Source organism: Trachemys scripta, chromosome 9, assembly GCF_013100865.1.
Source record: "Trachemys scripta elegans isolate TJP31775 chromosome 9, CAS_Tse_1.0, whole genome shotgun sequence".
Classification (NCBI taxonomy): domain Eukaryota; kingdom Metazoa; phylum Chordata; order Testudines; family Emydidae; genus Trachemys; species Trachemys scripta.
The window spans coordinates 85,450,726-85,475,546 of NC_048306.1; the positions used below are offsets into that span (position 1 = coordinate 85,450,726).

General features: G+C 41.2%; 1 protein-coding gene across 1 annotated transcript in view; it reads right to left on the reverse strand.

Moving 5' to 3' along the window:
* The window catches only part of SI (sucrase-isomaltase), a 155,917-nt gene that overhangs the window by 111,953 nt on the left and 19,143 nt on the right, over positions 1 to 24,821 (reverse strand). The window contains exons 7-14 of the mRNA XM_034781458.1: positions 21,140 to 21,311; positions 15,200 to 15,299; positions 14,178 to 14,290; positions 12,022 to 12,147; positions 10,838 to 10,969; positions 10,527 to 10,646; positions 7,429 to 7,542; positions 1,052 to 1,136 (exon numbers count right to left, since the gene is read on the reverse strand). Coding sequence (XP_034637349.1) covers positions 1,052 to 1,136; positions 7,429 to 7,542; positions 10,527 to 10,646; positions 10,838 to 10,969; positions 12,022 to 12,147; positions 14,178 to 14,290; positions 15,200 to 15,299; positions 21,140 to 21,311 — 962 coding nt within the window. The remainder of the gene's footprint in view (positions 1 to 1,051; positions 1,137 to 7,428; positions 7,543 to 10,526; positions 10,647 to 10,837; positions 10,970 to 12,021; positions 12,148 to 14,177; positions 14,291 to 15,199; positions 15,300 to 21,139; positions 21,312 to 24,821) is intronic.

Here is a 24,821-nt window from a genome sequence, read left to right on the forward strand (position 1 = left end):
TTCCCTGCCAAATACGGTCATGGGCTTTGACCAGAGGAGGGAGGGGAAGGAAGCAATGCAATAGGCCATAACAACAGAATAACTGCTTGTTTATGAAATGCATGATAACTGCCTGTCTGTAAGAACATGATAACCGCTTGTTTATAAAACATAATAACCGCCTATATGAAGAAATTGCTTCTAGTAAAGGTCAACTTCTCCTATAGTTCCAGCTATCCGCCAACCAGCTAATCGTATATCATCTGTAGGCGTCCCGTAATAAACTCCTATGACCCCGGAAAAAAAAAAATACAAGAACAACACCCCAACTGGTGCCAAGTACCACCCATATCGGAAACCACCAAGAACCCCCCCACACACACCCAATAGGCACCCAATTCTCGTAAATAATGAGGGAGCTACCGGGAAAAAGGGACAGACCCCACTCTTATTTTTGCATAAATGACGTATTATTTGTACTATGCTTGCGATTTGACGGAATAAAGGCAGTCTGCGTGCTGTGCTAGGCGTGGTAGTTTTCGGACTGCTAACCCCAACGCGTCGGTATGTTTTGCAATAAACTGGCCTCAGGCTTGAGTCTGTGAACTAAAATCAATGCGTGGGTGACTTTTTCCACGACACCCTTAATTATTGAACTATTGGACCTGGCAAGATACTGCGACAGGGTTACATAAGTTATTGCTTGATAAAACATTAGAATTCCAGTTTAGTTATGCTTACGGGTCTAAAGCTATGAATGATAAAGGAAAATCAATACTATTGCTTGACTTAATTAAAGCAATGGCAACATTTACTTTAGCAAATGCAGCTAATAATTTGAAGAATGGTGAAACATTTTACTGGAAAAAGCCATTCGCCTTCAGGAGTTCTGGAAACAGTACCTAAGCCACTGAGGATAACATACTATATACTCATCTTTTCTGTCATTAGGAATGTTTAGAACATAAAACATTAAAAAATGGTAAAAATTTCCCTCATCTCATTATAATTGATTACTTGTATCTCACACACACTTGTATTTTTGCCATATGATTAAAGACTATAGACTTACTGGGAGTGAAAGGAGGATAGTTTAAATTGTTTGGGTCACAGCCATCTGTTGAACCTCTTATAAAGCTGGATATTTCATTCATGTCCTGGGGGAAAAAAAAAGACATAGATTATGATAGGATTTGCTTAAATATCTTTCCCTAATGAAATCCTTATATTTTATTCATCAGATCATTTAGGAAAGGGGAAAAAAAATTTAACTAAAGTCTCACTACCTAACATATAGAGGTGTAGATATTATACGCATTTATTCACATAATAATATAGATCCTGATGCTGCAGAGACTTATTCAAGTGAGCCCTCTCATAGTACCTTGTGCAAATGTACTCAGCTGTTTATTTGCAGGACTGCACCCATGATCGGTATAAAACAGTGGGTTTCAATCTTTTTTTTACTTGCGGACACCTAAAAAATTTCAAATGCAAGTGAGGGTCCCTTTGGAAATCTTAGACCCTCTGGGTCTGCAGACCACAGGCTAAAAACCGCTGGTATAAATGGTATGTATATATTATATTTCACTTCAAGCTGTGACAGATTCAGTCCCAGAATGACAGTTCATAATGCACAGTCTCTCACTCGACATTTGAAAGAATTGGGCATGAACTTACCTAAGAGGTATGAACTAAAGGCATTCATAAAGAATTGTTGTTTTTTTCATGTAGTTGTATTCAGAATCAAAGTACATCAATCTTTTTTATAAACCCAACTGTTTTGCAACATACAAAAGATAGTGGGCCTGTCTCTGATATCACGTATGTTGGTATAAATACAAAGCAATGAACTTAAAGTCAATAAAGTAACCCCGGTGTGAAATGAGTGCCTGTGAGATCAAAAATCAGGCCATGTATAATTTTAACTTATTCTATTACATTAATTGGAATTACACAAGTTGTAGCCAAATCAAATATTAACATGTTGCTGTATATTAAGGAAAGGTTTCTGTGAATCATTAAATAGCAGAGTGTGCAGGTTAATTCCCTTTACATTTGTACTTTCTCTTGAAAAAGGAATAGTTCAATTTTGTGAGGCTTTATCGATTGAGCCCACCCTTCTTCCATTTATTTTCTCACCCCTGGATGTATTCAAAGAAAAGGGCTTAATTTTGCAAACATATAAGGCCTGATTCACATCACCACTTTCTGGAAATGTAAAGGAATCTTAAAGTGAGACTTTAAATACCTTCAAACATACACTTAAAAGTATATATCAAAAAGTGTCTCTTTTTCATCAATTGCTCAAAACAACATCTCTTTGTTTCAAGAGATTGCAGAATACAAAGATTTTACAGACACTGAATCATTGGGAACTGGTTCCATAACACTAAAGGAGCATAAAGCATTATAGACCAATTCATATTGGGAACAATTTGCCACCATATTAACCTTCTGCTTACTAAAAATGAATTATGGTGGCAGTCACCAGAAGATGGTGCTGTTACACATAGTCTAACAAGGGTTTTGTTTATTTTTTGTTCTTGTTTGTTTGTTCGTTCTGGGGGCGTGGTTTGTTTTGCTTTGTTTTGACCTTATGTGCCAAGTACCTAGTGTGCAGTCTTTGAAGAAATACTGTGAAGTTGTAAGTATTTGTGATGTTGTTTCTGGGGGGGGGCAGCAGTTGCTACAAACACAAGCCAGTTTGGTCTCTGACTTAATTTCTATAGAGTCAATTCTTGTGGCAGAGTTGCTTCCTCAGAACCAGGAACTGAAGTTTGGGCTAAAAGAGGCAGCATTTGTGTGCCCTTTCTGGACATTTTTGTTCAAGGATGGGTGGTTATGTGATGTTAAATAAACCACTTATTCTAAGAAAATAGCAGACTCACAGATTTCTGCTCCATCAGAGGACTGGTCTACAATGTCCCAACAACAACGACTACTACTTAGCAGAGAGACTATAAATATAACGCTAGATAATGAGAACCAGATCCTCTATACACACACACACACTGCACCCTCTGTAAAATGGTTGGTTTGCCCTCTTTTAAGCACTCCTCCTGTACGATCAGAAAAGGTTTTTGCTCATTTTTAATATAGTATCATACAGTAATAAGCTTAGGCAGAAGTTTATGCACACCTCACTGGGTGATAGCTCAAGCAGAGCAAAAATCAAAATTCAACTGACTCTTTCTCATTTTGAGTAGAACTTGACTCTGCCAGCTTTTGTCCTGGGACTGCTCAGTGCATAAGAGAAACACTCTGCTTGCAGTATTGCAGGCTGGGAACCCATGGCTTTATTCGGCTACCTAACAGAGCAAGGAGGGGAAAGCAGTACACCCACTAACAGGAAATAAGAGAAGGGTGGAGCATGGGTGCGACCCATAATACTCTGAAAAACCCCCGTAACCCCTTGATGATCACTTCACTATCTCAGTAGTTCTATTTAAATCAATGGAGCTATATGCATAGAGCTAAGGCAGAGCCTTGCACTGGCGAGCAGAATGGAGTCTCACTACTCCAGGAGGTCCACTGGGGGCAGATCACAGTTTGCCTCCTTGGTGTGCTGTGAGTGTTTCACAAACTGCTATCCCCTGTGAGGGTGCAGCATTCTTCCCCCCCACCCACGTGGCTAGCCAGGTCCACATGGGAGTGGACATGGCTCCAGCAGTTCCCTTCCCCACCCATCTGTGGATGCATATAGGGTGCCTGCCTTGGAGGAACAACCCAGAATCAGCCCTGTGCTCACTGATGTGCAAGGGGCATAATTTTAGCTGGCCCTATTTCAGTGTTGATAGGCACCTACTTGCCTCCTCTCTTCACTCTGTGCCTGCATAAAGAGCAACCCGAATCTAGCCATGGAAACTACATCAGGCAAATAAAGGTGGCACAACTGAACCCTGACATAGGAAAATGAAAGAATAACTGAAGTCTAAGGATAACTTTTTGCTTCCATATATAAATCTTCATGGTGCCTTCAGCACAAGTGTTGGCTCCCTGCCATACAGTTTGTGAGAGATGAAGGGTGAGGAGGGGTATTTTGTGATTGTCTATCAAATTCTGCAGTGTAGCTAGAGATTGTAAAAGCTGTCCCCAATAATATTTCCTACAACTGGTGACTGACATGATTTTTAGTTGACATCACAGCACTGCGTTTTCGTATGTATCCCTAAATACACTATGTAAAAGGTACGCATGGAAGAACACCGCAAATTTATGCTGGAGAAACTTTACTCTGATGACCAAATCCTTTACAGAAATTTTTTGCTCTCATGAAAAGAGCAATACAATTTATACTTGCTAACTTGACCCAAATGAGCAACAGAACCACAGAGTCAGCAAAAATAAACTGTCACCTAGAAGCAGAAAAGGGTGTTTCTTTCAGTGGTTAAGAGCGAGTAATTTAAAATTGTAATAGTTTGGGGATTTGTTTATGTTTGTTGGATTTTTTTTCTGAAATTAATGTTGCTTATTAAAAAAAAGAAGAAGAAGAAGAAAAAATATGGTCTCGCACCCCTTTTTATTTCTAAATAACATGCCAGGGTGCGTTTATGCTGCTACAGAGAACAGGAATCACAATTCAGCTGTTTATGAAACAAACATTCAGATTAAAAACACCTATTCTTACACCAGCATTAGTAGTGGATTAGCCGAAGCATGGCCAGTGCACGCCATGAACTATCAAAAGGCTGCCAACAGCTCCACATGCCCTCATCAGATGCAAAGTAGCAAGATAGTAGAGTGCCAAAGGGAGAAAAATCATTTTTGAAATAAAAAGTATCCAATTAAAACTTGAAAGACACTAGAAACCCATGTGCGTGTGCTCGTACACATGAAGGACAGTAGTCAATTCGCTTTTGATGTTGCCGCCGCCACATGTTCTATTTGGGTTTGTCATGCTCAGGAAGAAGACTCTTTTCTGTCCCTCAGAAGAAAGCCTGTCCAGTGTGGTTCTCTTTCATTCTGCCTAATGGCTCTTAAATCTGAAATATTATTGGCCCCAAAACAAATGGGATTTGACTTCCCACACTGAAATATAGTCCAATCCTTTCCTTTTCAGTTTCTACCCATTCTTTTACATTCAAGGGATTCATCAAAGCCTGATCTCCGGCAAATTTGATTCCAGTCATGAAAGTACAGTAATTTTCCTAGTCATCTTAGATAATCAGAAACTATTATGCAATATACTAGAATTACAATGGCCTCAGATATCTATTTGCTATTAAACATATTTTACGTTGTGAATTCCTGAGTCTTAGAACTTAACATGAATTGAGCTACAATGTAAGGAGAGAGTATATCAGAGTTGGCAAGTCTAAGGGCCCCAAATCTAGTCGAACTCCATACAGCCTGTCTGAATGAGACCTGAATAAAAACTGGGGGGAGGTATACAGAACATATGCATTACCATGTTTAATTAAACATATAGGCCAACATTTTCAACCCTAGAGTGCCTAAAGTTAGATTGCAACATCCATATTTAGGCACCTAAATACAAGTTGAAGCTAATTTTCAGGTCTGCTGAGCACCCCACAAATCTCACTGACCTCACTGGGAGCTTTAGAGGTGTTCATCATTTTTTAAAATTAAGTCACTTTTGTTTACGAACCTAAATATGGATGTAGAAGCCTAAGGTTTGAAGTTTTGCTATGGTATTTATCTCCAGTAGACTAATCGGGGGGGGGGGGGGGGGGGAGGGCGTCAAATTTGGCAAATCTTGCTCAGATCTACCTGACTTCAGTAAGTTGACAACTGGACCTAAATTTACATGGATTCTGTGGAGGAGGAACCCCTCCAGAGAGAGCACCAGGGTTCTCTGCTACTTTTGCGGCTCCTAATCTGAAATAGTGACTGCAGAAGGACTGAGTTGAAACTCCCTGACCTATCTGGATTTGGAGTGTGTGAATTTTAGTCCTTCAGTACCCATGCAGGACAGCTCCCCATTGTCCAATTAATCATGATATAAATAGGTTTCCAAAATTTGTCCATGGTTTATATAGGCAATTATCCCGACTAGCTCTTGGCTTTGTCAATGGTTTATAAACTTGGTAGTGTGTTAACTCTCAGTGAATCTCCACAAATAAATACACAATTCCACTTTGAACAACTATATCGTTTGCCAGGTAGAAATTTGGCTAAAAAATGATTTGCAAGAAAATTGAAATAGCACTTGTTGATTTAGAAAATATTGATTAACCATTCTAATTTGAAATCAGCAGTTTAAGGTTGTTAGTCATAATTGCAATATGTCTTAGACTCTTTTCTCCGAAGTGTACTAGCTTGTTATGGGCAAGGAAGAGAAAGATTAAAATTGTTGCTGAATGTTTTTAAAAGAACCCACTTCCCAGTAATCCCTGCAGCTGAAAGTAACAAATATGGATAAAAGGATTTTCCTCTTAACTGTGGATTGACTAGCATTGTTATTCTATACTACACCCACCGATACGTTAACAGTCAGCCTGATTGCTTTTCACTTCCATGTTTTATTTTTTGCCCCTTCATTGGGTCATGCATGAAATGAGACTGTAAGTTCCTCTAAGTACCTAGCATAATTTTGGATGCTGTAATATAACTAGTAGTAACTTCTGTTTGCACTCCTGCCCAGAAAACAGGATGCAGGAATGTGAAATAATGAAAGAAAGATTAAACAAATATTATTTCTGAATGTTCAAATGAAGTGAGGGTTTATTTTGGAGCCAAAGTTTGGAGGCTGGGGTCCCACTTCAGTTGGAGTATTCACAAACTTGAAGTTAAGCACATGACGAAGTGCTTTGCTGGGTCAGGGTGGTGTGTTAGAGAGAGAGAATTTTACTGTAGCTAAACTGGTGCCTAATAAACCAAAGTCCATTGAAGTCAATGGAAAGATTTCCACTTACTTCAGTAAACCTTGATTTGCTCATTCCTAGACTGAGAGAGTATAAAAAACAAGTTTGGTCAGTTAAAAGTTGTTTTTCACCAGCTACCACATTTTTCACTAGAGGTGAAAATATTGTTAGCATTGTAACACTCATAACACCGGTTTGGAAGAGTTATTAAAAAGGGCAAGAAATCTCATTCACTCTCCCTCCTTTATTATTTTAATACTTTTTTGCAGGGTAGGGATTTTTTGTTGTTGTTGTTGTTTTTTGCAGACACTGAAGCTTCCTCTCCCATTTACACAATTATGAGCTAAGTCAAGTTACTTTAGATGCACCGCAACATCATAAATATAAATACACTAAATACATTGGATGAAATCCTGGCCCCATCAAAGTCCAATGGCATTAGTGAGGCCAGGATTTCAGCCAATGTGTTTTGTTCTCCAGCTAAAAGATTAGGAAATAAGTAGTATTTTGATTTTAGTTTTTAATAAGAAACATCCCTACAGTACAAAAAGATGAGATTGAAAAGATGTTTCATCCTAAACTCTCACTAGCTTCATATAAAAAAAAGGGATGAATGACTTACAATCCAAATCCCATCATACTTCACTTGATCGTAAAAGAGCTTACATTCTTCTATCCACCAGTTGGTACATTCTGGGTTGGTGTAGTCAGGGAACACAGTCAGGCCTGGCCACACCTACAGTGTAAGAAAGTAAAGAGCAATTGGTTAAACTGGCTATTCAATTAAGAAAGATTTAGCTTTATGATTTATTTCAAACATTTCCATTAGTTTCTAATAGTTCTCTCCAGGACATAATTTGAACCATAAAATAAATACATTTAAATTAATGGAGATATCTCCTAGAACTGGAAGGGACCTTGAAAGGTCATTGAGACTAGCCCCCTGCCTTCACTAGCAGGACCAAGTACTGATTTTGCCCCAGATCCCTAAGTGGCCCCCTCAAGGATTGAACTCACAACCCTTGGTTTAGCAGGCCAATGCTCAAACCACTGAGCTATCCCTCCCCCCTAAAAACCATGTTTGTACCTAGTCCTGTAAGAATCTCAGAAAACTCAATGGATTATTTTGTTCTCCAAATGAGGTGGAGGGGAATTACACGGCAATCTTCAAAAACTGTTTCAAGCTCTACATTCAATGATTAGTAGTTTGTATTTTTTTTTCCAGTTCTTATTTCAAAGAAGAACGGATGCCGGAACTGAAGCCAAGAGTAAATGTCCTGTGTGTGCATACATTTTTTCAACCTCATTTGCCTGGCAGTCCACTTCCATTTGAAGTGCACTTCTAAATAATAGTGCAAAAACACTTGAAGCTGCTTTGTGCCAATTTCTGGGAGCAGCTTCCTAAAATACAATCATCAAGAATTAAGTTGGTGAGGGAGAACATTAGCATCTAAGAATATCCATGTTCTTGCATCAATTTAGATGTGGAAGTTGAGCTAATTGTTTTTCCTCACTATAATAAGCCATATTCTACTTTTACTCTATGCGTGTGTAACTGCATTGACCTCAAAGAAGAAGAAAGAATAAGGATAACATACATTCCAAGCACTTCGGGCCAGATCTGCAAAGGTATCTCTCTAAAGATGCAGATAGTCACCTAGTGGTATTTTCAAAAGTGCCTAAGCAAGTTAGGCATCTAACTTTCATCGATTTCAATGGGAGTTAGGTACCGGTCTGATTAGCCAATTTTACACCTTTAGGCAAAATTTAGAAATCTGGCCCTTGAAATGAATGGGAAGAGTCCAATGAGAACAATATTGGGTCTGACACTGTATTTAAATAACCGCACTTCAATTTTTTTTTCTCCTTAATATTTTTAGCGTATGTATTTCACTATCTGAACTAAGGATTTCTCCTAAAATATGTTTCAGTTACTGTATTTTAAGGTTTGGGACCCAATCAGAACAAAAACAAAGAAATTCAGGTTAAATCTGACATTCAGTCCTTTATTTCACATCACACTTGTCACTAGCCTACATCACAACATTAACATTATTTACATTTTAAATAGTTAGAGGGAGGGAGTCGTTTTAATTTCCTTTGATTTTTGTTCAGTGATGTTTGTCTTTTCATCAAAGTAATGAAAATGTTTCATAGAAATATATGAGAGTTGTCACATCATAGCTGTTATGGGCTCATGTGAATGCTTAGTTAGGTATTTTAAATGTGATTCATCAGCCCAACTGCTTCAAACAGCTCTCAGAATTACTAGGGTCTGCAATATAAATACCTATTTAGGGAGGTTTTTAAAACCAGATTATCGACTTGATAGAATGTAATGGTATATATATCAAGTAAATAGTTATGCAGGCAATTTAAAAATGCATATTCTTTTTGTGATAGAGGCTAACAAGTGTGAAGGTTTGTTGTGTTATTATTTCTTTAGACTATTTAAAATATGTTGACATGCCTGATATGTAGTTGATTTAGTTGCTTACCATTGACTTAAAGCACAAAATTTAATGAGTTGGAACCATCCACACAATTGTCTCAGTCTTCAGTTGCCCTAAGCATGAGCTTGAGACAAATTGGAGGAAGAGGCAAAGGTGGTTCTAAGTGACTTTTCCACATTCCCTGATCCTGGGGTTCGCCATAGCACAAATTAGAGAAGCCACAAGGCTATTCTACCTCTAGTTTATTGGAATGGTCCCCTGGAGAGCATTCTGCCAGCCTAGGGATGCCCCTTTCTACCCTGACACCTCCTCCCTATACCTCCTCACCACTGAAGAAAAGCAAGCAGATGGATGCAAGCAGGTTAACTGGGGGTTTACTCATGCAGGGTGAGAGGCTCATGTACCAACACGTTCCTACCAGTGTTACCCCGGGTACTACTAAACCCCCACCCTACCTTGTTACACCCACTTGTTGGGTCTGGCTTTAAACTCTCATCCCTATCCTGCATGTATGTAAGTTTACTTATGTGTGGTTCTGTTGGGAGAATATGGACACATGGGGCCTAATTATCAGCCTGTTGAATAGAAAGAATCAAAGTTACTTCAACAGGCTTTGAATTAGATAAACCTTGAATTGGATAAAAGTTTGGAGCATTAGACTGTAAACTCTTCAGAACAAGGGCCTGCTTCATACTAATCTTCATACAGCTTCTAGCACTTTGGAGCCCTGATCTGGATGGGGCTTCTGGGTGGTTCTGCCTATAACTAATCCACAGTAACAATAAACTGCACTCACAATGAGTCCAGAATGAATCTGACCTTGTTCATTACTTCTCAATTTTCATCATCTTTAAGTCAAAGTCATTTTTGAGTTATACAAATACAAATAAGCAATATAAATTGATAAACATTATGTGGGAGATTTTCAAAGGCACAGAATGGAAGTCAGGTGTCCGAATACCATTGAACAATCAACAGGAGCTGGCTTCCAAACTGTCCTTTGTGCCTCAGAAAAATCTCCCCGTATCCCATTTTTTCCCTTTTCACACCTAACAGTGTAAATAAAAGTCTTAAAAAAAAAAATCTACAAAAATGAATACATCTTACATTCTTAGACACAGCTTTATAAAACAATTTCCATGAACAGCTAATTTTACTGAAAATTTAAAAAATTGAGTTTATAACAAACGCAGTGACCCAACCTCATCTGCTGTGACAACAAATAGTACAGACATGGGGAATGCAGTTTCCATAAGTAGCTAGTTACCTCTCCAATGAGTTCTTTTATTCCATCTGATGCATTTACCCACACTTTCTTGTTCATTCCTCGATCATAGGAAGGATAAGGAGTATTATTAAGGAGACGGGAGGTGGCAATGGCAGGGTCCTAATAAAAATAAACACAAGAGAGAGTTGGTAAGCTCTTCCATTTTTCTGAAGCATGGCAGAATTAGGCAATAGATATATACACTACATACAATCTACACAAAATATAATAATAAACAATTATTGTATACAAGTAATTCTGATAGCAACGTTGTTTCAGTGGTAAAGTGAAATAGTTAATTAGTTCATTACCAGTATAATAATGTATTTTTGTCCATGGTTATGCAGGTCCACAGCAAAGTTAGGAAGGTCCTTAAATTTCTCTCGATCATAAGTAAAGTCTTTCTTCTCTTCCATATAGTCAATATCAGTGTATTGAATTTCCTGAAAGATAGCATAGTTTATTTTGTACATTAGAAACAATAGTCTGGGGCCCTGAGTATTTTGATATGATTATGTTCTGTTTACTCTGGAGCAAACTTATTTTTGTTATTTTATTATGGATAGACAGTAAGAACTTAGGATAATTTTCACACTAACTGTGAAGCAGCACAGAGATCATGTAAACTATAAAATTTATCGGGGAGATTTTCAAAGGCACAAATGGCAGTTTTGCACCCAACTTCCATGTGCCTAGATGCCTAACTGCCATCTCTCTTTACAATAGTATCCTTCAAAAACAGTAGGTAGCTGTAAAGGCTCTGACACTGCAGGGTAGGACAGCTCTGGGTGGTGACGGGGAATGCTCCATACTTCAGTGACACTCTACAAAGGAGCGGCAAGTATGCTAGGCACTAGCTCTGGGTGGACTACAGCATGTAAGCATGTATCTCACTTTCCCATCTGCATAATGGGGATAACAGTGCTTCCTTGTCTATCTCATGCATTGAGATTGTAAACTCTTGAGGCACTAACTGTCTCTTAGTATGTGTTAAAATAGCACAAACAGATACTGATTTCAACTGGGGCCTTTAAGGGTATGTCTACACAGCTGAGCCTCTCAGGCCAGGTCCACATAGGGGGCCCATGTCACTGCACTAAAAATAGCTGTTTAGACAGTGCTTTGAAGTTGTGGCTCAGGCTCTGAGGTCCACCTCCATTCCTCGCATTCCAAGCCAAAATGTCTACACAGCTATTTTTAACGTGAGCCCGAGTCTGACGACCCAGTCTGGGAGGCTGTTTAGACATACCTTTTGAGCTATAGTAATACAAAGAATAATAACTGTAACCTCCCCAATTTTGACTCTCAATCTAACATCAAAAGTCCTAAAAGATACTGAAGTCTCTATAAGGTTTGTTAACAGCAGTTTCTATATGTTAACCAGAATTGACTTGTAATAAATTACTCCAGGACTGTAAAAGTAGATCCTAATCTAGGATTTATTCCTGACCTGCTTAAGCCCCCCCATTCGCCCCCCCAAAAATATTTTACTTACATAGGGTATCCCAATTGCTCTGTTTCTTTCTACCACAACTTTCAATTCATCAAGAGAGGCATAATTCCAGCGACTAAGTTGGAATCCAAGACTCCAGTATGAAGGCATTGCAGGCATTCCTACCAGCTGAAAGTTAAGAAATGAAAATTAAGTAAAAAAAGGGGCATTGCATTTGCAATGTGTATGTCATTTGTCAGTGCAAGATTACCTAGTTCTTTACTTCTCTGAAACTGCTTATAAATTACTCAATGTCTAGCACTTGGAACCATAATGGATATTATGCAGTTACAACTGTAAAGTTTTTCCATATTTACTTTTAAAAACTACAAACTTAAATTATTTGAATCAATGAAGTTGTGTATATTGCTAGTACTATGAGACGACATAATCCTTATACCTATTATCATCTTCTCTCTCCCTTAGGCCCTTATTCCATTTGACAAGCACTTCTTGTTTCCTATCTTAAACTACATTGTAAGCTCTACAGGGTAGAGATTGTCTTTTATTATGTGCTTATACAGCACCTAATACGTGGGAGCTTTGATCCTGAATTATGCCTTTGGGCACTATCACAATACAAATTATAACAATAACAACTATGATCTGAGAAGCAACCAATCAATTATTGGAGAGGGATATCAGATCTTAAGTCATAAAGACAAATGATAAAGGAAGAAATATCACTATGGAAAGGGCAGCAAGTGTACATAAAAATCCTGGAGCATATGAGAAGTCAGGATTTTAGGACTGTATTATCGTGGATAAGTAATATTAATAGAACTTGGGCCCAGAGCCACAAAAGGACTTAGGCGTTGCAACACTCAGCATGGCAATGCTCCCAGTCGGAGCGGGGTCCAGCTGCCCAGGAGCTGTGAAATTGACAAGACAGCCAACAGCCCAGGCAAGAAACACAGTATCTACACAGACACTGTGTCGTGGTAGTGGAATTATGTCGGTGTAGTAGGGCACTTACATCAGTGGGGGGAAGGCTGTAGTGCAGACACTGACATAATTAGGTCAACATAAGCTGCCTTATGTCGACCTAACTGTGTAGTGTAGACCAGCCCTTTGTTAAGCACTTAGGTGCATTAGAATGTGATCCACAAAGCCAGCACAGTAGGGAAGGAGCTGCCTAAAGTAACCAGTGGGAGATGCCATGGGGGAGGTGTACCTTAAGCCCCAACCCTCTCACAAAGATGATTGCCTAAATCCAGGCTGCAGGGAGGTGCCTATATGTACTTGCAATCCTTGAACCAGGGGAAGATAGGTGCTCCTTAGCCTAACGTGCATCTAGGACCCAATCCCATAGTATGCCCACCTAACCCAACACAAAACAGAGTGCTGGGGAGAGGAAGGAGGCAGCCCTTCCTTATAACCTTTGGTCCACACACCGGGGATATGGAAGACCATGGGTTCAAGTCCCCCCTCTGTTTGATGATGAAAAGAAATTTCAACAGGGATCTGCCACCTCTCAGGTGAGTGCTATAACCACTGGGCTATGGAATATTCTGATTTGAGTCTCCTTCCATCTCTCCCATTGAAGTTGCTCTACCTTAATTAAATAATTGAAATAACTGAACTAAATATTAATTGGGCCACAGAAACAGGGAGAATGACTCTATAGTCCAGTGCTTTGCCCAAGCTCACCCAGCACTCTTGAGTCCCAGTTCCAGAGCTCTGTGCACTAGGCTATATTGCCTCAGTGCGTTTTCAGAAGGGACAAAGTGATACCACTTAATCCACCTTGCCTCTTTAACATCCTGAGAGTGACACAGCTGCAACTACCCTAAGTTTTCAAAAGGCATTTTATGTTATGTGAGAGGATTCCTTGAAAATGATGTTGACCTGAACAAAGAGAAACCACACACAAATAATGGCTAATGTTGTTTGACCGAAAAATACATTAGCATTACGAGAGGTTTAGAGTAGCACTGGCGGTTTATCATTGCTAATGGAATCTCTACACTATGGGAAAAAGGCCAGGGAACAAAGGGCAGCACTCTCTTTACAGACTGATACATGCTGTCTTTAAGCATGCATTGAAACATTTCATTGCAATATAATCACAACAAATATGAAATGACTGATAATAGCCTGATCACAATATATCAGCACCTACATTATTTATAGTACTCCCTCATCTGATATAAACATACCTTTACATACTCTTGAACGACTTGCTCTGGAGTGTCTCCTAAGAAGACATAAAAATCTAGAATTCCACCAGTTGTTCTGTAAGTTGCTGCTGGGGCAGGCTGGAGAGCAAATTCTGTCAGAAAAGGAATTATAGAGGAAAGTTTAAACATAAGCTAAACACTCAATGTATCCATGCAATGTTCACATGAAGGATAAGTAAATGCGTTCAGAAAAAAACAAGGACATCCTGAATCATCCTTGAAATCAAATGGAGGTTGTGAAATATTCAGATTTTATTTTATTTGGCATGCCTTTGCAAAGAAAAGGGAATCTCTAGAAAGACAGTGCATCTTCACAGTCTCAAAAGGCTTAGACTGTTCTGATAAGCAGAGACAGTTGTGTATGTTGCTCTAATGAAAAGCAACACTATGATCCTTTCATGACCTGTCATTACAATTGAGGCCTTGATCCTGCAATGCATTGCCCACGGGCAGATAACTGTGTAACACCAACAGGCCCCGGTCAGCGGGACCAAACTGGGGACTTCTGGAGTTTAGTGCATGAGCGTCTACCGCATGAATTGAAAGCCAACTGGCTGTTAGCTAAGGCAGTAGAGCAGACTCACTTAACTCTCTCAAGTGGTCTCGGTGCCGCTAGATGGGACAGAACAGCACGCTCAGGAGGTGTGTGGGTTACAGCTGCACAGAGCACTATACTCTTCACAAGGGCTCCAGCCAGGGACAAATACATTGTGGAACTGGGGCCTTATATGTGATCCTAAAGCTAGTTCTAGAGTAGCCATTGTTCACCTTAAATATATTTAACATTGCTATCTTTATTATATATATAGCTGCTGCTTGATATTTTTAAAGACAGAGTTTCCTGTCGAGTTTTACATGTGTAGCTGTGCTAAAACACATGCCTGATTCTGACCTTTAAATCAACTCACTTTCGTTCACTGTGTAGCAATCCAGCAGATATATATATTTTTTTAAAGTTAAGCTGTAGCAGTTGGAAATAGTTATAGTGAAGTCTTTCTTACCCATGGCATTACTGTTCATTAAGAACACACCAAAAGAGGCTCCACTGTTATCTTCCAAGCACAAGAAGAAAGTGTGAGCTCCATATAAGTTATGAGTGCCCTTAAAATAAAAGAGAAGAAAAAGAAGTGAATTAAAACCCAATAGGCACACACACACAGATACAGTTTGAACATTTCCTGGAGAGATACAAATTGAAACTGCTGAACATACCAGATAAAGAAACAAACAAAACCCCTGAATTTTTCCTATATTTTTATTTCCTATTTTCTTGCATTTTTCTCCTTGCCGGGGATGTTTTCAATTCACCAATAAATGGCAAGTCATACACAGACAGTTGCTTAAAACGTGTAGATAAAATAGGTAGACAGACATGACAGACCTTTTGATGAGTATGCATGCATCACAATAATGTTTTGGGGAGCTAAATGTGCACATCAAGTAGCCAATATACTTCATATGCCATTCAGGGCATACAAATTTCCATGTGTATTCTATGTAAATAAGAGAGTTTGTTTATTTTTAATTACATTACTATCAATATTTGTTTCTTCTATCATTAGCGACAAAAAGAGCTTGTGAACTGATAACAGACTTTGTCATAGTCCTCCTCCTTTCCTGCAAAAGAAAGATCAGCACTGTGGATAAGATCCTCAGGAAATTCAAATCAGTGTGATTGCATTGATTTCAATGGAGCTATGCTGATTAATACAAGTAAAGATCTGGCCCCACAGCTCCACCCACCAAGAATCAAAGAGAAGCAAATCACGGGCTGTGGAATTAGTAGAGATGGACCAAAACCAGAATCATTTATCCAACTGCCACTGAAATTTGTAATGAGGCAGAGACATGCACTACCCTTGATTTTGGTTTTACAAAACAAAATCAAGACTTGCGGTTTTGCTGAGCCACAGTGGTTTTGCTGAGTGGGTTTGCAAAAAGAGTGGGTCTCTATATTAATTAGACCAGGAGCGGGCAAACTTTTTGGCCTGAGGGCCGCATTGGATTTCAGAAATTGTATGGAGGGCCGATTAGGGGAGGCTGTGCCTCCCCAAACAGCCAAGCATGGCCCAGTCCCCAACTCCCCCCCCCTCTCCCCCCCCCCCCAGGCCCCCCCCCCCCCCCCGGGACCCCTGCCCCATCCACCCCTCCTGCTCTCTGTCCCCTGACCACCTCCAGGCCTCCCGCCCCTAACTACCTCCCGCCACCCCATCCAAAACCCCTCTTCCTTCCCAACTGCCACCCAGGACCCCTGCCCCATCCACCCCACCCTGCTCTCTGACTGCCCCCAGAACTCCTGCCCCCATTCAACCCCCCTGTTCCCCGCCCTCTGATCACCCCCACCCCATCCACACCCTCAGCCCCTGGCCACCCCCTGAACTCCCCTGCCCTCTATCCACCCCCCCCCCTCACTCCCTGCCCCCTTACCATGCTGTCTGGAACACCGGTGGCTGGCGGCACTACAGCCGTGCAGCCTGGCTAGAGCCAGCCACGCACCACGCAGCACAGAGCACCGGGTCAGGCCGGGCTCTGCAGCTACGCTACCCTAGGAACTCGCAGCCCTTCTGCCCAGAGCACTGCACCCACGGTGCAGTGAGATGAGGCTGCGGGGGAGGGAGGACAGCGGGGGAGGGGTCGGGGGCGAGCCTCCCAAGCCAGGAGCTCGGGGACCGGACAGAATGGTCCCGTGGGCCAGATGTGGCCCGCAGGCCATAGTTTGCCCACCTCTGAATTAGACCTTGCCTGGGTGTAATTAGCTCCTCCTACGTAATTCCCACAGGCTGACCAGCTTCCAAGGGCAGGAAGTCCTATGACACATATCATTACCAATACATAATTGGTCTGTCATAAATCCCCTTTTCTCCCTTCCTATAAAGGACAATTCAGACCACCACCCAAATTCCTTGGGAAATTAAAGCAGCATACTAGAAGAACAGGCATGCCTCAGAGCTGGTTCTAGATAATACTTAGAAAAAGCAGTTGCTATATTTGTTCTACCAATGTAGTCTACATTCCCTACAGAACAGTGGGAGAGGGGCCATGGACATACCTCCAGACCCTCTCTATGGCCTGGTTGCTGAAGTCAGCACTCGGTGGCCTTCTCTTGCCTCTGCTAGAGAATTAGGACCAGATTTTTTTAATGGAAGTTGGGTGCCTAGTGATATTTTCAAAAGTACCTAGGCCCCTAACTTCCACTGGTGCTTTTGAAACAACTTCTAGGGACCTATATGCATCTTTAGGTGCCTCAACACCTTTTGAAATCTGTCCCTTAGGCCCAGATCCACAAAGGGATTTAGGTGCATAAGGCCCAAATTTAGGTACTACTGTGATCTACAAAACCCCTGCTCATCTGCCACCTAACCCCTTAGATGCCTAAACTCACCAGGCACTTACATTTCCACCATAGAAATCCCCTAGATACCTAAGTTTCTGCTTGTGGGCAGATGCACTACTGCCTCAGGTGGGCTTCCAGATGCCTCTCTCATGACTAAACCTTATTGCAATTCACAAACAAGGTAGAGATAGGCCTTGCCCTCCCAATCTTGCCTGTGAGGCCCGATTCAGTAGATATCCTCAGAGCACAACTAACCACACACAAAACAGCTGGAGGAGGGGGAAAGAAAGAGACAACCTAATTTATAACCTTTAGTCCAGTGATTAGGGCACTGAGCTGGGATGTCGGAGACCCTGGTACAATTCCCTCACTCTGCCAGGAGTTTCTTACTGCTCAGATGAGTGCCCTAACCCCTGGACAGTGGGATATTCTGAGGTGGGCCTCTCTCAATCTTCTGTTGTTCCATTTTGTATTAAATGACTATTTAAATGTTTATTGGGCCAGAGAAAATGTGAGTGTGACTCTGCAGTCCAGTCCTGAGAGGTGGGAACCTCTATTCAAATCCCTTGGTACAGTGGAGAATTGAACTGGGGCTCCCATATCTTGGATGAGTACCTTAACCACTAATCTAAAAGTTATAGGGAGGCCACTATTTCCCTCCTTCACCCTTCATGAACCCCCCGCACACACACACACCTACAAACACTATTTTGTGAGGAGTTAGGCAGGCACTGAGGCTGTTTCTAGTGCCTAAGCCATTCTCACAAGAGCGCCTAACTCCAGTAGAGAGATTCCCAGCAGTTGACTGCAAGGAAACATAGGCAGCAAACTCTGTGAGACGGGTGGAGCTTACGACACACCCTTCTCATCGGCATCTCCCATTGGATAGCTTAGGCACCTCCCCACATAGTGTGCTAGCTTTTATGGATCCCCTTCTCAGGCATCTCTCTCTCCGTAGGCATTGTATAGGTGCTTAAAAAGCTCAGCATCGCAACACCAAAGTCCCTTTCTGGATCGAGGCCTAAGTGACCAAATAATGGCTGCCAGCTGTACAGTGCAATGTGGGGGAAGGGACTCTATCCACTGACTCCTCCTCTAGTACACTCATGCAGGACAGCCATAATTTAGCTGTATAGCAACCCAATCTTCCAGTTCTTGCTCAGACAAAACTCCCACTGAAGTCAACTGGGAGCTCTGCCTGAATGACAACTGCTGGATCAGGCCCACATATTTTAAAATCTGAACTAATTGCAAACAGATAAGGTTTTCCTTAAAGGCTGGTGGTCAAAGAGATGGGTTTGAATACTCAATAGAGGCCCTGATTCAGCAAAGCACATGCTTAAAATTAAGCACCTGCCTCAGAGCTTTGCTGAATTGGGCCAAAATGATAAATGGTCTTCCTTAAAAGTTACATCGATTAGTTATAAATAACATAGTTTAGGGTCCATAAGGCTATGTCTACACGACGCATCTTTTAGCAACACAGCTATGCCGCTTCAGTCATGCCGCTAAAAGGTGAACAGTGTAGCCGCTCTTTGTCGGCGGGAGAGATATCTCAAACCGACAAAAAACCTCCAACCCCAACAAGCGGCAATAGTTTTGTCAGCAGGAGAACTTTCCCACTGACAAAGCGCTGCTCACGTCGGTAAAACTTTTGTCGTTTAGGCAGGGTCTTTTTTTCACACCCATGAATGACAAACATTTTACTGATGAAAGTCCAGTGTAGACAAAGCCTAAAAGATTTTATATATGGCAAGTGATATGTTTGTTATTAGTAAACAGTCCTTCATTAATAATATATATTATTTTGTTGATCCATAATGTCTAAAATCTGTCTACATACCAGCACCTATCTGATCCTTAGCTGCTTATTTGCAACTATAGTTCATTAGAGTGCTTACAAACCTTTGCAGACATTTCCCCTTGTAGGCTTGTCTACACTGGACTTTCATCGGTAATGAGAACAAACACCAACAAACACCACCACCACAGTGAGATGTGATTATCTACACCCCCAGAAGAGCAGATGAGGTTGAGTGTGGGAATATACGTTCAGAAAAAAATGACAATCAAAAAATGAATAGCATTTTTTTTAAATCAGCACCTCGTATTTGGAACAACTGACTTTACACCACTGATACTCAAGTATCAAAGGGGTAGCCGTGTTAGTCTGGATCCGTAAGAGCAGCAAAGAGTCCTGTGGCACCTTAAAGACTAACAGACGTATAGGAGCATGAGCTTTCGTATGCCTGTGCCAAAGAAGTGGGTATTCACCCACGAAAGCTCATGCTCTTATACGTCTGTTAGTCTATAAGGTCACACAGGACTCTTTGCTGCTCTCACTGATACTCAGTAGTCTTTTAGTTAATAAGGCATTGTGGGTCAAGAATCTGAAAGTGCAGTACGGTTCGTCTTTTGTGTGCCAGTGTCAATAAAGCTTGGAACAAAGCCTAGAAGGGTTTTAAAGCTGCTAGCAAGAATCTTCTGTTATATATTTCAAGACAGACAGTAATAAAGATTGGAAACAAATAGTTGTTGACATCCATGACTTACCTAGCAAAAATTCAGCCACTAAATGCAACTTTACTATTATGTGCGTAACTCTGTTGTCATTAAACCAGGGGTGGGCAAACTTTTTGTCCCGAGGGCCACATCTGGGTAGGGAAATTACATGCAGGGCCAGAGGGGGCTCAGGGCAGGGGGTTGGGGTGCAGGAGGAGTGCAGGGTGCAGCAGGGGACTCAGGGCAGGGAGTTGGGGTGCAGGAGGGGTTTGGGCTCTGGGGTGGCAGCGGCACGCACCGGTGCCAGGGCAGGCTCCCTGCCTGCCTGCCCTGGCCCCGCGCCGCTCCTGGAAATGGCCAGCACCATGTCCCTGTGGCCCCTGGGGGAGGGGGGAGTAGAAGGCTCCGTGTGCTGCCCTTGCCTGTGGGTACCTCCCACAAAGCTCCCATTGGCCGCAGTTCCTGGTTCCCGGCCAATAGGTGCTATGGGGGGCAGTTCCTGGAGGCAAGGGAAGCGCGTGGAGCCCTCTGGCCCCCCCCCACACACACACGAGGTGCCACAGGGATGTGGTGCTGGCCACTTCTGGGAGTGGCACGGGGCCCACCGCGCCACGGGGGTGGCAATTCCACAGGCCGGATCCAAAGCCCTGAGGGGCACGATCCAGCCTGCGGGCCATAGTTTGCCCAACTTTGCATTAAACTGAGAACGCATGTCATCTTTATTTGCACGGAGCACCTCTTTGAACATATTGTAATCTGGTTAGTTTAGCAGTTGAAACTGAAGACTCATATTAATGTTTCTCAACTTACCCACTGATTCTCAACATTTCAAATAAACATACAAATCAAAATATTTCTAACTGTTCCTTGTGAGGCTTTTTTCCAATCAGTAACATCTAGCATTTAGCAACTGCATTGTGTAGCTGACAAGTCTTTAGAGAAAAACTCAACTAGACCTTGCTAATGACTGGTGTTTAAGAAATATCCAATCCATCGTGGAGAGCAAAAACTAACAACATTTTAAAATGTGTTTAATGCATAATCACTCTTAATTCTCAGAATCCACTTGCTAAGACCAAAGCATAATAAATGAATGATTCCTTACTCCATTGGGGAAAGCATCTCTGGTAAAGATGGGCCACGTTCTCCAGTTAACATCATGCCGGTATTGTGTGTGGACGTGTTCTCCGATTCCATAAATGTTGCTGCTGGGTAGTTTGATTGAGAGCTGCAAATACTGGTCAGCATACTGAAGTGGTCCTATGCTAGTATTGAACCTGATTAAACAATGTAATAAACAAAACAAAAAACCCCACATTAGCTTACTGATACATGAAAGGACTGCTATGGCAAAGCTATTTGCTATGTCTCCATAATACACATGTATTATCTGCCAGTTTTATGGTTTTTTTCCTCTAGGGCTCTTTTTTTTTTTTTTTTAGTACAATTGACATATGTAAATACAAACAAACAAAAACAATATTTAACAGAGTACAGACCTCAGTCTTAAATAAGCTATCACGAGGGGCTTTGCCACAAGCCCCAGGAACAGACTAACTCGCTGAGGTTCAGAGAACCTAGTCCCCTCTATGGACTATGTACCTAGGAGGTCCAAGTATGGAACAGGGACAGCAACCTGTATGGGCTGCTATTCTCCTTCTTGCACAGATGGGCATGGAGTAAGCAGCCAGGAGGAGCATAAAATGGACAGAGCTGTGGTTCTGCCCCCTGATGTGCTGGCCAGCGTAGCCACACTGTCATGGAGAGGGAAATGATTTGCTACTGGTACAAATCTGGAGCAGGTCAGGGTCAGATTTATGGCTCTGAGAGTCATAATTCCCTCCCTGGTGTGCTCCTTACTCAGGGCAGATTATGAAATGAAATCTTGCTCCTTGATATTTAAATGCTCCAAATCCATTAGACTGTTATCATAATCCCTTAGCAATTTTTGGCCAAAGCAGCAGCTAAGCTATTCAATTTGCCTCTTTATTTCTAAAACAAAATTAAAAATATTGACAGGTTTCAGAGTAGCAGCCGTGTTAGTCTGTATCCACAAAAAGAACAGGAGTACTTGTGGGGGAGCTGTTGAGACATAGATGGCAAAATGAGAGACAGCTGGGAGAAGGAGAGGTACCAGCTCATCCCACTTTGAATTTTTAACACCATTGTAAAGTCTGTCTTACTGCGTGGCACAAAAACTAGGAGATCTATTAAACTCTAAGTTTTCATAAACAGCTGCCTTAGACAAATCCTCAATATCAGAGGCCAAAAATCCCTCACAAACGAAGGTGGGTAGGACATACATTGAGGAAAGACCTGACTAACGTAACAGGGCAGGCGTTGGATGGGTACCCCCAGGCAAGAGGTGATAAGGTAGACCAAGCATAACATGGAAATGCACAACAGAAGCAGAACTGACAGCTATCAAAATGACATGGGAAGAAGGTAAGACTGCATCAAGAGACTGTCTAAGGCCGGGTCTACACTACACACTTACTTCAGTAGAACTACATCACTCAGGGTGTGAAAAATCCACACCCCTGAGCGACATAGTTATACTGACCTTAACCCCCCCCAGTACTATGTCAGTGGGAGAGCTTTTCCCGCTGACGTAGCGACAGCCTCTCGCAGCGTTTGTAGTGTGGACCCGCCTTAAGATAGAGGCAGTGGTGAAGGCCCTATATTCCACATGGAATAAAAAGAGGCACAAGTCAAGTAATTCATACCAGTATAAGTGCTTACACACTAGGGCAGGGGTCAGCAACCTTTCAGAAGTGGTGTGCCGAGTCTTCATTTATTCACTCTAATTTAAGGTTTCGCCTGCCAGTAATACATTTTAACGTTTTTAGAAGGTCTTTCTATAAGTCTATAATATATAACTAAACTATTGTTGTATATAAAGTAAATAAGGTTTTTAAAATGTTTAAGAAGCTTCATTTAAAATTAAATTAAAATGCAGAGCCCCCTGGACCAGTGGCTAGTACCCAGGCAGTGTGAGTGCCACTGAAAATCAGCTTGCATGCCATCTTTGGCCCGCGTGGCATAGGTTGCCTACCTCTGCTCTACTGTATGAGCTAAAAGCCACTGGCCCTTACCTAAGGCTGTGGGTTACCTACCCCTGCAGTAGGGGGATAGTAGTACTTTAATTATACTGGTATAGTTAAAGCAGTACTTTTTGTGTAGACGGCCCCTTAGAATATTAAACTTTGTATTAGCAATTAAGAATAAATGACGCATAAATAAATGAGTACAATGGACAGAGTTTGGGCTCTTTTCAATTTTGATCCTTTTATTTTGTCCTCTACCCTATTTTGTCAGTAATAATAAATAATCATAATAATAAAATATAACAATACTGTGCGGTAATATAGGGCATTGTGGACCAGATTCTTAGCTGGGGGAATCTGACATAGCTTGAATGATTTCAGTAAGGATCTGGTCCATATATTTACCATTTTTATAAATATTAATTATTCCATGGGAACAAAATATGTACTGTTAAAGAACTAAGCCAGTGATTTGTGCTTTTTGTCTTGGACCATAGTGGTAATTATTGGCCTATGAAATTTCAATTATTAATTGGTGGGACTTATTACGGTAATGTAATATGATGGAAGTTATTAGGTTTCTAGCTCTAATGATTTTTATTTTAAAGTAAATTACAAGTCACAAGTGTTGGTCTCCCCCAAGGAAGAAGATTTTTATTTTTAATTATTGAGTCAGGTCCTCATCTGGTGTAACTCAACTGAGCTCCATGCATTTCAATGGATTTACATCAGTTGACACCAGCTGAGGAGCTACCCCTTTTTAAACAATGGCTTGTGATTATATAATCATGAACAGGAATCAGCTGTAACTGAATTTCCTGCTTTTTTGTGGGTATTTATGGTAAATGCAGTGGTATGTATTTAAAAAAAAAAAAGAGTGAAAGAAAATTTATGCAGTCTTCCAGCAGTTTAATTCATGTGATTTTTCCATACTGGTTCCCTTGAAGTAGATTTACGGTCACCCGCCATGTCCCCATTCAAGCAGTCATCAACCATTCATCGAATATTAAATCCGCCTATTGTGCATTTAATAGTGGTGAATTGATCATTTTGGAGGATTTTAACCTCAATTGGGTAAACAATACTAATAATAGCCTAAGATTAATAGCCAATGAATTAAAGTTGAAGAGTTGATAACAACCCCAACTCATAACTGATGATAACCCCAGCTTTTGACAGGTAATCATTCTTTGATTGATTTAATAAGCACATTAGCCATGACACTTACTACTACTGAATTTCAGAGTTAGGCAGTAAATTTCATTTTCAGAAAATAAGGGGGAATCGAAGTATTTAATGTGTTTATAGGCTTAAGAACTTTTAAACATTTTATCTACATTTTTATATCACCTAGTCAATGTTGACTGGCACCAGCTTTTCCTAGCAGCAATATAATTTGGTAATTCAGAACTTCAAACTATTTGTAACAAGCACATTCCATAATATGCAGTTTCCAGGGTTCACGTGGGATTTTATTAAGCACTGGGCTGGCTCCTGCTGTTGCCCTCTCTCACTGGTGGCACAAATGGCTGGAAAGCTCCCCTAAATGGACAGATGAGAGTTCCCTGTATGGGAGAATCCCCATAGGCAGGGGCACTGGAACAATTTTTATAGTGGGGGGGTGCTGAGAACCATTGAACCAAACTGTAAACCCTGTATACAATGGAAACCACTTCAAGCTGGGGATGTGGCAGCATCCCCAGCACTCCTAGTTCCAGCACCTATGGACATAAGGCTGGC